The 14,111-nt window shown below is 40.0% G+C and overlaps 1 protein-coding gene across 1 annotated transcript; it reads left to right on the top strand.

The window, feature by feature from the left end:
- Nucleotides 1–7,072: 7,072 nt before the first annotated feature.
- LOC139475530 (glycine N-acyltransferase-like) lies at nucleotides 7,073–13,718 on the top strand. Its single transcript, XM_071258720.1, has 5 exons — nucleotides 7,073–7,141; nucleotides 8,046–8,162; nucleotides 9,448–9,562; nucleotides 11,311–11,398; nucleotides 13,292–13,718. The coding sequence occupies exons 1-5, from the start codon at nucleotides 7,073–7,075 to the stop codon at nucleotides 13,716–13,718; spliced, it is 816 nt and encodes a 271-aa protein (XP_071114821.1).
- The last annotated feature ends 393 nt before the right edge of the window (nucleotides 13,719–14,111 follow it).

Raw genomic sequence — 14,111 nt, 5'->3', positions numbered from 1 at the left:
AGCGGGTATCCACAAGAAGGTTATTTGTTTGCCTGCCTTAGTTAGGTCGTTGGAGCTAATCAACACGTGCTTTTATAAACCCATACTTCTACTGCTCTTTTCACGAATTGCACGTGCATGAGGCTTTTAGCATGGGCCACGTGAAAATTGTGCTCACTATGATGAAAAAAACAATAAAATGCCCTTGTGCACGAAAATTGGTGTGTTTGGACCCTTACGTTAATCAACAGTGTACATGGTATAAGTGCATATCAGAAAAATTGTATTTACAATCAATATTTTTCTTCTGGGGATTTTCTCACATTTTCAGACAGGGGTTGCGTTTCTTTTTTGAGAGAGTGTACTTCGTCGGATGCTTCAACTGGTTTTCCACAGTGGTACTTCAATTAATAGTAAATGACCGCATCCACAACAACCGTGCGCGGCTGCAAAGAAAGAAACAATTTAAAACCCCTTTCTTATATTCTACCTTTCTGTATATTTTTATTTGTCTTTTCTGTCACCTAATTATCATCTATCAAGTTATCTTACTCCCATATTACACATGCAAAGTGAATACCAACATTTTGAATAAACTTTGGCTGTGTTAAGAACCCATGTGTATTATTCTTTATGTGGTGTTTAATGTTACTTCAAAATTATTCTTTCTTTTATATACCTTTTCACAATCAGCTTGTTTCATAAGTAACCCTGGGCCTCGTTGGCAGACGCTTACCTCCAAAAACATCTTCATCAGTACGGAAAAACAAGAGAATAGCCTTTTTAGAGTTATGTCACGATGATTGCAAAAATACAATAAAGAAATTCATTAATATAAAATTATACAAGGACACATATATGGGAAACACTTTGTTTGATTAAATTCCTATTTTATCATAAATTGTGATGTTCTTTTCCAACTTAAAGAAAGTTTCTTCTTTGATAAGCATTTAGAAGTTGGAGTACTAAGTGAGGATAAGAACTTATGGATGAACAACTTCTTTATTACAATTAAGAGCGACGTTTCGGTGTCGGTTCTAACACCGTTATCAAGCAAGTGATTTATAGAGTGTGGTTGAGCGGGAGGAAATGTTTATACAGTAGAGTAGATATTGTCATACTGGAGTAGAGAAGCCTGTTATGTATACACAAGGGTAGTGATGACAATCATCGATGAAGTCAGTGACATAAGAAAAGGATGAAGCCAGAATTATAAACAATAGGATTATGGCTGATTGGGGTCTTTGATGAGTTGATGGTATGCCGGGGGTGTGTAATAGCCTTGGTCACGGTTGATTGACGGCTGGAGTCTTGATGACTTCTTGTAGTTTCCTGATCTTGAAGTCTTTGAGGTTGGTGGTGAGGGCTGTGACTCTCTCCCACTGAATGCTGTGGCTTGGGTTGTCACGGATGTGGTCTGATAGAGCTGATTTAGAGTCATCTTTGGAGACTGAGCTTTGATGTTCTTTTATTCGGGTTTGTCCACAATTGCACGGAATGTGGTACACTGCTCCCGATGGTTCTAGCTTGTGGCTGGAAGGTGGTTTTCCTGTGGCTTTAATTGTGTTTGACTTCTCTTGAAAACTACATCTTTAAGAGTCTCTGGATGTTGTGTCTAACTGTTCCAAAGTAGGGGAGGCTGATCACAAAGGGTGCAGACTGTTCACGTGGGGATTTCTGAGATTTCTTGGTGATGTTCTGTATCGTCTGTTGTACCAGTTGCTCAGGATAGAGGTTATGCTGTGTAAATACTTGTTAGAGGTGGCTTAGTTCAGTAGTTAGATGTTGCTTCGTGGAACAGATGTGAGCTCGTCTTGCAAGGGTTGAAACAATTCCTTTCTTGACTTGAGGTGGATGGTTGGAGGCATAGTGTATGTATTGATCTGTGTGGGTAGGTTTCCGATAAACAGTAGTCTGGAGTTTGTCGTTATTATCTTTCTGTATGAGAACATCAAGGAAGGGGAGCAGTCGGTTGGTTTCTTCCTCCATGGTGAACTGCATTCGTGGGGTTTTGGAATTTAGGTGGTCCCATAGAGTTCTGGGGTCATTGTTGGGATGTAGGATGACAAAGGTGTCATCAACTTTGCGGAACCAGCAGGGCTTTTTCTTCAAGGTGGGTCATAAATATCTCGGTGATCAAGGGTGATAGTGGGGATCCCATTGGGAGGCAGTGGGTTTGTTGATTAGCATAATTAGAACAGAGTTTGTAATTAGCTATAGCCGGACTCCATTTAACGAAGGCAGCTAACATCAGTGGAGAGTTTGAGCAACTAAAGAAGAGACGAACAACACAATGGGATTGTATGAACTTGTGGAATTTGAATAAATGAAAGAACGCCCGTCACAAATATACCGTCATACATTGAACACACAGAATCGCAGATGTTTTCTATTGTATGTTTGAGGGTGAGTGAGTGGGTGAGTGAGTTGGGTTTAACGCCGTTTTTAACAGTATTCCAGTCATATCACGGCGTGTCAGCTTAATGTGGGAGGAAAGCCCGAAGTGATGCAGGTCTCGGGCGTTTACCACTTCGGTGAAACCCACGAGCACGGGCATGGTGCTGACAAACCTAGAAACATAATCGGGGCGAACCGTGATTCGAACCCACAATCATAGGTTTCTGGCGTGCCCAAGGGACGAAACTCTGCACAGTGAATCGCGGCGCCTTAGACGACTGCGCCACCCGTGCCCCCTTTTGAGGGTGAACATGAACGAAGCCGTGCATGATGCCTTACAGCGATATGTCTTCAGAACACGCAGTGAGCTCAGGTAAGTGTATTAATGATGATACTTGCACAATTCAATGATTATTAAATAAATTGATTCACAATATGGCAACATCAAATCCTATATGTTTTTAAATGCAACAGGTTTAAAACATATCCAAATTGTTCAATCATTATTATTAAATACAGCGTGTTTATATATGTGTTTTGCTGCTTGTTCATGTGAGGAGGACCCCTCTTATGTCAAATACAATGTAACTGACATTATGGGCCTAGCATGTCAAGCCAACAAACTGTTGTATATATTATTCACCTTGGAATTTCTGTTTTGGCGGCGGGGTGCAGACAATGCCACAACTGGACAATTCCAAATACTACTGCGTATAATACTAATGCCGTTTTAGAGAAAATTACCAAATGCTTGCATGCAAATAAAATTTAATCCAGAGAAAACAGAAACTACGTGAATTCAATTTTACGTTAATGTCTGCCCAAGTGCAAAACCTAATCTTAAAATGAAAGGAATTGATATTAATGATTTGGGAAATAGTATTTCAGTCAGATTGTTTATGGCATTCTCATATTGACAATGTAGTTTAAAAGGTAAGCCCTATGATTAATTGCCTCAGTAGTCTTAAATACCTTTCTGGTATCCCAGGGGGCACGGGTGGCCCAGTCGTCTATGTCCCTTGGGCACGCCAGAAACCTATGATTGTGGGTTCGAATCCCGGTTCGCCCTAATTATGTTTTTGTAGGTTTGTCAGCACCATACCCGTGCTCGTGGGTTTCACCGAAGTGGTAAACGTCCGAGACTTGCATCACTTCGGGCTTTCCTCCCATATTAAGCTGACACGCCGTGATATAACTGGAATAATGTTAAAAGCGGCGTTAAACCTAACTCACTCACTCACTCTGGTGTCCCACACCGAGACCCATACTCACTCACTCATTTAAATAACTCTTTTAACGGAAATCGTTAGAAGTTATGTACAAGTCTTCATAGTGCCCATATTTGATTAATGCTCCTATATTTGGGATAATTGTACCAAGAACAAGAATCAATCCCAGAAAGTTGACATATAGATTCATTACGGACTATGTGTGGGGCTACAAGGGGAACAAGCCATGTGGAACTTTAAAGAGAAACTAACTTAGCAAAAAGAAGATTATACACTATAATACAAGATGGTAAATCGATTGACGCGTGATTATCTTTCTGGCCTTATTCCACAAAACGTGTCTGCTGTTAGTGATTACATTTTTTAGAAATCGAACCAAGTTACTGGCTTTAAGTTGTCGAAAAGAATGCTATGCCAAGTCTTTACTACCGGGTACCATTAATAATTGGAATAGCTACCTGATTGGGAACTCAAAGGATGTTTAAACTTGGACAATGTTACAAATATACAGTTGATCAAACCCACCCTTTTTGTTTTAGCAATTTAATGATAAGTATACTGCTTCGTGTGGCGCTGAACGCTGCAGGTGTAGCCTTCCATCGTCTCACTTCATGTTGGAGATACAGACTGAAGGCAGCAGGTGTATCTTTTCATCGCTTCACTTCCAGTTGGAGATACAGACTGAAGGCTGCAGGTGTATCTTTTCATCGCTTCACTTCAAGTTGGAGATACAGACTGAAGGCTGCAGGTGTATGGTTTCATCGTCTCACTTCATGTTGGAGATACAGACTGAAGGCAGCAGGTGTATCTTTTCATCGTCTCACTTCATGTTGGAGATACAGACTGAAGGCTGCAGGTGTATCTTTTCATCGCTTCACTTCATATTGGAGATACAGACTGAAGGCAGCAGGTGTATCTTTTCATCGCTTCACTTCATATTGGAGATACAGACTGAAGGCAGCAGGTGTATCTTTTCATCGTCTCACTTCATGTTGGAGATACAGACTGAAGGCTGCAGGTGTATCTTTTCATCGCTTCACTTCATATTGGAGATACAGACTGAAGGCAGCAGGTGTATCTTTTCATCGCTTCACTTCATATTGGAGATACAGACTGAAGGCTGCAGGTGTATCTTTTCATCGTCTCACTTCATATTGGAGATACAGACTGAAGGCAGCAGGTGTATCTTTTCATCGCTTCACTTCATATTGGAGATACAGACTGAAGGCAGCAGGTGTATCTTTTCATCGCTTCACTTCATATTGGAGATACAGACTGAAGGCTGCAGGTGTATCTTTTCATCGTCTCACTTCATATTGGAGATACAGACTGAAGGCAGCAGGTGTATCTTTTCATCGCTTCACTTCATATTGGAGATACAGACTGAAGGCAGCAGGTGTATCTTTTCATCGTCTCACTTCATATTGGAGATACAGACTGAAGGCAGCAGGTGTATCTTTTCATCGCTTCACTTCATATTGGAGATACAGACTGAAGGCAGCAGGTGTATCTTTTCATCGCTTCACTTCATATTGGAGATACAGACTGAAGGCAGCAGGTGTATCTTTTCATCGTCTCACTTCATATTGGAGATACAGACTGAAGGCTGCAGGTGTATCTTTTCATCGCTTCACTTCATATTGGAGATACAGACTGAAGGCAGCAGGTGTATCTTTTCATCGCTTCACTTCATATTGGAGATACAGACTTAATGCAGCAGGTGTATCTTTTCATCGTCTCACTTCATGTTGGAGATACAGACTGAAGGCTGCAGGTGTATCTTTTCATCGCTTCACTTCATATTGGAGATACAGACTGAAGGCAGCAGGTGTATCTTTTCATCGCTTCACTTCATATTGGAGATACAGACTGAAGGCAGCAGGTGTATCTTTTCATCGTCTCACTTCATGTTGGAGATACAGACTGAAGGCTGCAGGTGTATCTTTTCATCGCTTCACTTCAAGTTGGAGATACAGACTGAAGGCAGCAGGTGTATCTTTTCATCGCTTCAATTCATATTGGAGATACAGACTGAAGGTTGCAGGTGTATCTTTTCATCGTCTCACTTCATATTGGAGATACAGACTGAAGGCAGCAGGTGCATCTTTTCATCGTCTCACTTCAAGTTGGAGATACAGACTGAAGACAGCAGGTGTATCTTTTCATCGCTTCACTTCATATTGGAGATACAGACTGAAGGCAGCAGGTGTATCTTTTCATCGTCTCACTTCAAGTTGGAGATACAGACTGAAGACAGCAGGTGTATCTTTTCATCGTCTCACTTCATATTGGAGATACAGACTGAAGGCTGCAGGTGTATCTTTTCATCGCTTCACTTCATATTGGAGATACAGACTGAAGGCAGCAGGTGTATCTTTTCATCGCTTCACTTCATATTGGAGATACAGACTGAAGGCAGCAGGTGTATCTTTTCATCGTCTCACTTCATGTTGGAGATACAGACTGAAGGCTGCAGGTGTATCTTTTCATCGCTTCACTTCAAGTTGGAGATACAGACTGAAGGCAGCAGGTGTATCTTTTCATCGCTTCACTTCATATTGGAGATACAGACTGAAGGTTGCAGGTGTATCTTTTCATCGTCTCACTTCATATTGGAGATACAGACTGAAGGCAGCAGGTGTATCTTTTCATCGTCTCACTTCAAGTTGGAGATACAGACTGAAGACAGCAGGTGTATCTTTTCATCGCTTCACTTCAAGTTAGAGATACAGACTGAAGGCAGCAGGTGTATCTTTTCATCGCTTCACTTCAAGTTGGAGATACAGACTGAAGGCAGCAGGTGTATCTTTTCATCGCTTCACTTCAAGTTGGAGATACAGACTGAAGGCAGCAGGTGTATCTTTTCATCGCTTCACTTCAAGTTGGAGATACAGACTGAAGGCTGCAGGTGTATCTTTTCATCGTCTCACTTCATATTGGAGATACAGACTGAAGGTTGCAGGTGTATCTTTTCATCGCTTCACTTCAAGTTGGAGATACAGACTGAAGGCTGCAGGTGTATCTTTTCATCGCTTCACTTCAAGTTGGAGGTACAGACTGAAGGCTGCAGGTGTATCTTTTCATCGTCTCACTTCATGTTGGAGATACAGACTGAAGGCTGCAGGTGCAGCCTTCCATAATGTTTTAGATGCAGACTGACCGTTACGTCATATGGCAAGGACTGTGTGAAGAATCAGATTTTGGATCAGACCTGTACTCCTCTCGAAGCATCACCCTTACGCCACATGCCCATATGGCCAACTCCATCGTGAATCCCGCGGTTGTGTGTGCATAGTTGCCGCTTATAGTATGCCACGACAGTTAATATTAATTGTGTCGGCATGAATTGTATTCACCTCCAATAAGCTGAGAATAATACTGAAAAATCGATAAACATGCTACTTACATATAACAGAATACACAGCCTGCATACTCTCACTGTGACATTTGGATCCTGAAAGACCATCATGGTTATTGTCCTCGATAATCTGCAACTCCCCAAGCTTTTTGCAACTCTAGAACGCAGCCGGAGCTGGGTAAGGTAGACTATACGTTGTGACGAATTTTTACCCCATATCTGTTTAAAACTAGCTTGAACCTTGCATAAACATGGGTAATGTATTGTGGACATTGTTCCATGTATCCAGCCACAGTATGGGACACTTGATACTAGCCTACCAGGTGCACACATTGAATTCTTAGCTGCTTCCACAAAATAACTCATGATACCAGCCACACATAGTTACCACTCGATCAACTGCTCTATTCGTATTACTGGACATTACTGGTCCATAATTGATTGTCTGGTCAATAGTGGATTTGCTGGCGTCGTATGGAAGGACTACTCCTGTGCGGCGTCAGGCAACAGAACTATGTTTAGAATTATGGAATTAGGTTTTGTCGCTATTGTTTTTAGGGATAATGTTAAAATGTTGGAATTGGTTATGAAGCATTGTAAATATGAATGTTTATGTGAAGCAGCAGTAATATATTGGTTACTGGATAGTAGATTTACATGCTGGTATATATTGATCAGTGAGGACATGTTCTTTCATTTGAAGCTTTGTGTACATGTGTTTCTTTTAAGCTGTGCTACTGTATTGTTTCATGTGATTCTTTGTTGTTTAAAGCCGTTCACAGGAATATCCCAGTTATATGACGGCGGTGTTAATTGATGGGGAAATTTAATGTAATGTTAATTTTATGTGAAACAGTATTATCATATCAGTTTAATTTGATTTATGTGAAAAGTTTTAACGTGCTGATTGTAGTAAAAACAGGCTGTAATGTTGTTTCACGTGAAACAGTTGTAACGCGTTACGTGAATACGTTAATATGATCTACATGTGATGCAGGTTTTAACTGTTGGTTCATGATGGGTGGTGAAAAACACAATAAAATGAATATTTAGATTACATCTGTGTTCTTTCTTCCAAATAGATTCGAGGGGAAATAATTTCCAAACTCCATTCTTTGATAACTGACTATGACTTCATAGTGGACCGCTGGCCAGATTACAGAGCCCTGGTTGTGCGTGTCAATCCTGCTACTGCCAAGGTAATAATAGATGTCACAATAGCTTGTTTTGAAAGGAAAACATTAAAGTGTTTCACTAATTTTTTCCATTTCCATTAAGTATTCCTAGGCCTAGGATGTGCGTTAGAGACAAAATGTTTTTGGCCACTGATTCAAGACGTACAGTATTCTCAGAAAGAAGGAGCCCAACAATCATTATTCTACTTTTCAAAACATTTTCATGACATCAAGTATGTTTGTTGTAATCCTAATGCAAAGGTTTTTTTTGTAGTCTTTTCGTCGGTGAATGTTGTTTTTTTATCATATCATGTTCCATACGTAACAGAGTGTGTTCTGTTATGTGCCGCTTCCCAAATTTCAAACAATTAACCCAGCAGTCTGTACGTACAAGAACTTAAAGTGAAACCATCAAACAAACAACAAATAGTATACTTTTAACAATAGTATAACGAAACTAGGCTTACAAATCAACGCAAATTACAAACAGTAATTACAATGGCAGTACACAAAAGGGTGATAGTACAATATTTAATGGCAAAATATAATATGTTTGCAGTGGTCAGAATCAAATAGAAAAATACGGTGGTTATAGCAAGGATCAGACTTCCGAGATGGGCTAGGCAGGGAACCTCACATGAAACCTGGTCTTGATGTGATGAAAAGATGAGAGATACGTGAACACGCTCCTGCTCCAAATGCACACACACACACACACACACACACACACACACACACACACACACACACACACACACACACACACACACACACACACATACACTTCTTACATATAACTGTGATCGCCTTCCGCGGCAATCCATCTATCCGCCTGCTTGAGTTATTGCCCTTTATCTAGTCTGCTCTGGACTGTCATTACGTTCAGCCAAATATCCAACACAACGACAAATTAAACAAAGTATAAAGTCGGACATATTTAGATCGAACCCAACTGAATTTACTCTGGAAAAAGACCCTAACCCGCAACGGTATACAATCATCGGCATGGGAACTGATATCCCGACCGTCCTCGCTGAATGTATTCACAATTTATGTCTCTAAAGTTGCCTACAAGCCTCAGTAACGTCCATTTTACACACTCATTTTCGGTATCTAGATTATTATTTTGATAATGATAGCAATTATCCTTGGCATGTTTTTGTTATCATTGAATGTAGTAACTACCTGACCTTTTATATTAATTTTGCATATTTATCCATAAATGACCCCTACCGATATCGTTTCCATCCGTTGGCTTCATCCTACTGAGAAACATACCCATTATATGATATATTCTGCTATGTTTTAGTTCCCGGTGCACCTGAGCATGTGCACCAGTGTGTATGCTTCAGACCAGGGCATTCTGGAGAATCTACTTCAACAACCTGGCGTCATAGACTGGTCATCAAGGATTGGGTTTATATGTGAGATCAGAAACCTGAACTTGTAGGTGTATTGAGCTGTAAACACGAAATAACAAAACAACTCGAAAAGTACTAGTCTGGATTTGCTAGTTTGATCTCGGTGAACAATACAAAATGTACTTTACAGGAGGTAATTTGTCGGCACTTTCAACATTCAAAAATAAAACTAAGTCCAAATTGACATAGCAGAAACAGACTATAGGCATTATGCACCTGTTCTCACCTGTCGTCAAGGTGTCATAAGTCTACTCACATCTGGTTATGCCCTGTTTCACAATAGTCTGTTTTATTCACATTTTTACACACTTTTACGTGTAAAAAGGCATAAAAACATTTGATACGCTGTATTTGTGCCACGGCCCAATTAGTACTAATTTAGTTGTTTGAATATTTACATATTTTGTATATTAACTGCATTTATTAAAGATCTGAGGTCGAAAAAAACATTTTTTTTCATTTCCGTGAATACTTTAGAAATAACACTTTTGTTTCAATGGGCGATATTGATAAAGTAGTTATTCCACAAAACTTTCAAATGATGTGAATTAAACTGTTTCATGAGTACTAGCATGGCCTTTTGCTCATAGTCTTGTCCCAATAGAGTGGTTTTATACAAGAAAAGAATTTCATGTTATGGTCCGTTTCGTGAAGGTCGCTTGCATATATCAGTATATGAACGTCTGAGGTCCGAGTGACATGGTTATTTTTTGATAACACTATAACAATATATTATAACATAACCGTTATTATTTTAGTCCTTTGGGGCCCAGTCGTTAAGTGTCTAAGGCGCAGACCTATAATCGTTGGTTCGAATCCCGGTTTGTCCCGAGTATGTTCTAGGTGTGTCAGCACCATACCCCTGCTCGTGGATTTCACCGAAATAGTAGTAAACGTCTAAGACCTGCAACCTGTTTGTGGTGGACGTGTTACCTCTCGTACATATGCATATCGATAATTAAGATGAAAACAATCAAATATTGCTACAAATGTAACCGGGTGAGTGCGTTAGAGAAACAAAAATCCATGACACTAGTTACTGAGTGAAAACATTTAATCTAGCAATATGCGTAACACACCCTGAAACAATATATTACATCATATATAAAGGGATCAGCAATACTCCAAATTAAAACATGTCATTGAGTCGTAATTTATCCCAGCCAGATATTGTGATTGTACTTAAGAAGAAAACAAAAGACATTTTAGAAAAGTCAGTTACGGAATATTTAGTAATGTTCTTTTGTCGCTGGATAGTATTTTAACGGCCTTATTATGCGTGACTTCAAATCATAGTACCTGCACCGAAGGACACTTTCTGCATTGACCCCTTTGACTTTGAACTTCAAACGGCCACTCACATCTTTTTCACCACTATCAACAATCAGCGACACCAACCAAAGAATTTTCTTAAATAAATAAAATATTGTCAAAGACCACCAATGTATTTTCTTTTGTGTCAATATAATATATGTTATTTTATCGCAAGCCATTCGTCGATATTTTCGTAGACTAAGACTATGACAATGATATGGTCATCCATGAATTACTATTTCATGGTGATTCATGGACCCATGACTCATGATATGTTCGGAGTTGTACAAATGACTCTGCTTTCGGCGCAATTTCCGTTGAATTTGGAAAGGGTTTTTATCGCTTTTGTTCATATCGTATTTATGAATCGTAGTTAATGTTTATGAGGACAAGAAAAACATATTTTCAAGGTGTGCATCCTGAATCTATGCCAACAGTTGACAAGATACTTTGTCAGCATCAGAAAACATTTGAAGCAGAAGCACTCATTGGCATGAAAATCACAAGGAGGACCCTGAGGCTCAGGTAAGATATGATTGTTTGTGGTAAATATAGGTGTTTATGCATAGTCACTCAGATTTGGGGTTCAACAGAAACAACAGTACATCATTACAATGTAGAGAGTGAGTGTATGACGGTTGATATCCTCCATTATACTGGGTATAATATACCCATGATATCATTACACCAATTCGCTAACATAGCTTGTTTTGAACAGCAAAGTCATCTTCTCTCATAACAGTTACATTTACTTCTAACTTCTGTGGTAAATATAGGTGTTTGTGCTTAGTCAAGCATCACCTACTTGCCCAACACGCTTGAAGGCTAACATCGTCATCAGCTGCAGTCGAAATTTTAGATTTGTCGGGACTAATCATACATTGCTTAGACCATTGTAACCTCTGATCATACTTGACCAAATGGGGGGCACGGGTGGCCCAGTCGTCTAAGGCGCCGCGATTCGCTGTGCAGAGTTGCGTCCCTTGGGAACGCCAGAAACCTATGATTGTGGGTTCGAATCCCGGTTCGCCCTAATTATGTTTCTAGATTTGTCAGCACCATACCCGTGCTCGTGGGTTTCACCGAAGTGGTAAACGTCTTAGACCTGCATCACTTCGGGCTTTCCTCCCACATTAAGCTGACACGCCGTGACTGGAATAATGTTATAAGCGGCGTTAAACCCAACTCAATTACTTACTTACTTGTCCCCCGCCGTGATATTACTGGAATATTGCTAAAAGCGGCGTAAAACCATACTCACTCACTCACTTGACAAAATGGGAGTAAGAGGGGATCCGCTTCACATAAATAATTTCAGTTACGTACCAGCATTGTCATTTATTTTGTTAAGCCGTGCGACCGTAAGCGACACTCTGAGAACAAGAAAAACGCATTACAGATTTCATCTCTGTTATGAAATGTTAATCGGGATAACGATGCATAATATGATTCCATATGACTATCAAGTCGAAGGGTAATCACGGAAGGTATCTGCAAGCTGTTGTAATGACCGTGACCTTCTTGATCACCCAGGGGCAGCTAATTTTAGATCATGCTCTATTTGGGAGTTGTTTCCCTTTGTTGTTTAATTGTGTTTGTTCTGGTTTGTTACACATTGTTGTTTGGTGTCTTGCCGATTGCCTTTATTTCAAGGCTGTATGAACTTTGAGGCTACTTTGCATTGATTGGCAACTGGCGGGCGTGCCAGTTTAGGTCAATATGTTGTATTCCTTAGAAAGGAATATTTACAAATATCATATGTATCTATCTTGATGTATGTTGTTGTTGTCATTTAACTATCATTGTGAGTATTATTTGTTCTGGTGAACTTAACTTTTAAGTATTGACTACTTTTTCGTATTTTCATGAGATATGAATCGGAAAATCGATGTGCAAAAGTATACATCAATGATCATTAGAAATACACTGTCAATACTTTATAGAAATCATCAACCAATCAAACATATCCTTCTGGCCGAGTATATGTCTACATTGAACATATAAGAATTAGGCGTATCACATTCAAATGTGACCTGTGAAGATTCCGGGGTAGAATAGGTCTTCAGCAACCCATGCTTGCCGTAAAAGGTGACTCTGCTTGTCGTAAAAGGCGACTAACGGGATCCGGTGGTCAGACTCACTGACTTGGTTGATGCATGTCATCGATCCCAATTGCGTGGATCGATGCTCATGATATCAATTACTGGATTGTCTGGTCCAGACTCGATTATTTACAGACCGCCATCATATAGCTGGAATATTGCTGAGTGCGGCGTTAAACAACAAACCAACCAACCAACCAACATTCAAATGCCCAGGGTACTACTACTACTACTACTACTACTACTACTACTACTTTACGTGTAATAGACAACAAACATGCGTACATTTCATAATTCCCGTTTCTTCGTACACCAGACCTACTCCAGATGGATTCAAGATAACAAGTCTAACTCCTGAACAAGCCAACCTGGTCAATTCTTTCTGGCCGAACAATGAGGGTATACACTCTGAGCTGTACATCAAGGAACTCATCAGCAAACTACCGTCGTGTTGCCTGTACAATAGTGAAGAGTCCATGGTAGGGTACGCCCTGACATATCCTACTGGGTATATAGGCTTCCTGCGTGTTCTGGAAGAACACCGAGGGAAGGGATATGCCAAGGTCATAATGTCCCACCTGGCCAGTTTTTGTCTACAACAGATAGAGGAGGTTCATATTAAGGTTAGGAAAACAAATAATGCATCTTTTGCGCTGCATCAGAGCATTGGCTTTGAGACGGAGGACGAGGATACTGGTTGGTGGTTGCAAGAACACAATAGTCTGAATACACCATCTATGTGATAACTGCATTCAGTATGTAATGCTATATAAGCAGGGTTGCGCCTAATATGGGAAATGATTGATGCAACTGTGGTAGACACGTGTGTTAGTATACAGTTTTTTGTAAATATGTTTCTATTTATTTGAGGTCTTTTAAGTTCTGTAATATTATTTTAAGTTGTCAGTAAAATAGTTTCTTAGTTTGATAGGTATTGTGGGTTTCTGGAATAGTTTGCTTAAAGTAAAGTAAAGGGTGGCTGGGTTAGTCGATGTCATTGTTTCTTCTCTTGTTCTAACCCAAGCCTTGTTTTCATTGGCTTGTTCAAACTATACACTTTCATCCATCTTGCATTTGACCCAACACTTTGGAAGTCAGCTAACATCTTGGGCAGTGAAAGATCTGTGGATAAACAG

Source organism: Haliotis cracherodii, unplaced genomic scaffold, assembly GCF_022045235.1.
Source record: "Haliotis cracherodii isolate W230 unplaced genomic scaffold, xgHalCrac1.p SCAF_3, whole genome shotgun sequence".
NCBI lineage: Eukaryota > Metazoa > Mollusca > Gastropoda > Lepetellida > Haliotidae > Haliotis > Haliotis cracherodii.
Note: the sequence above shows the minus strand (reverse complement) of the source record. Positions and strands in the feature narration are given on the sequence as shown.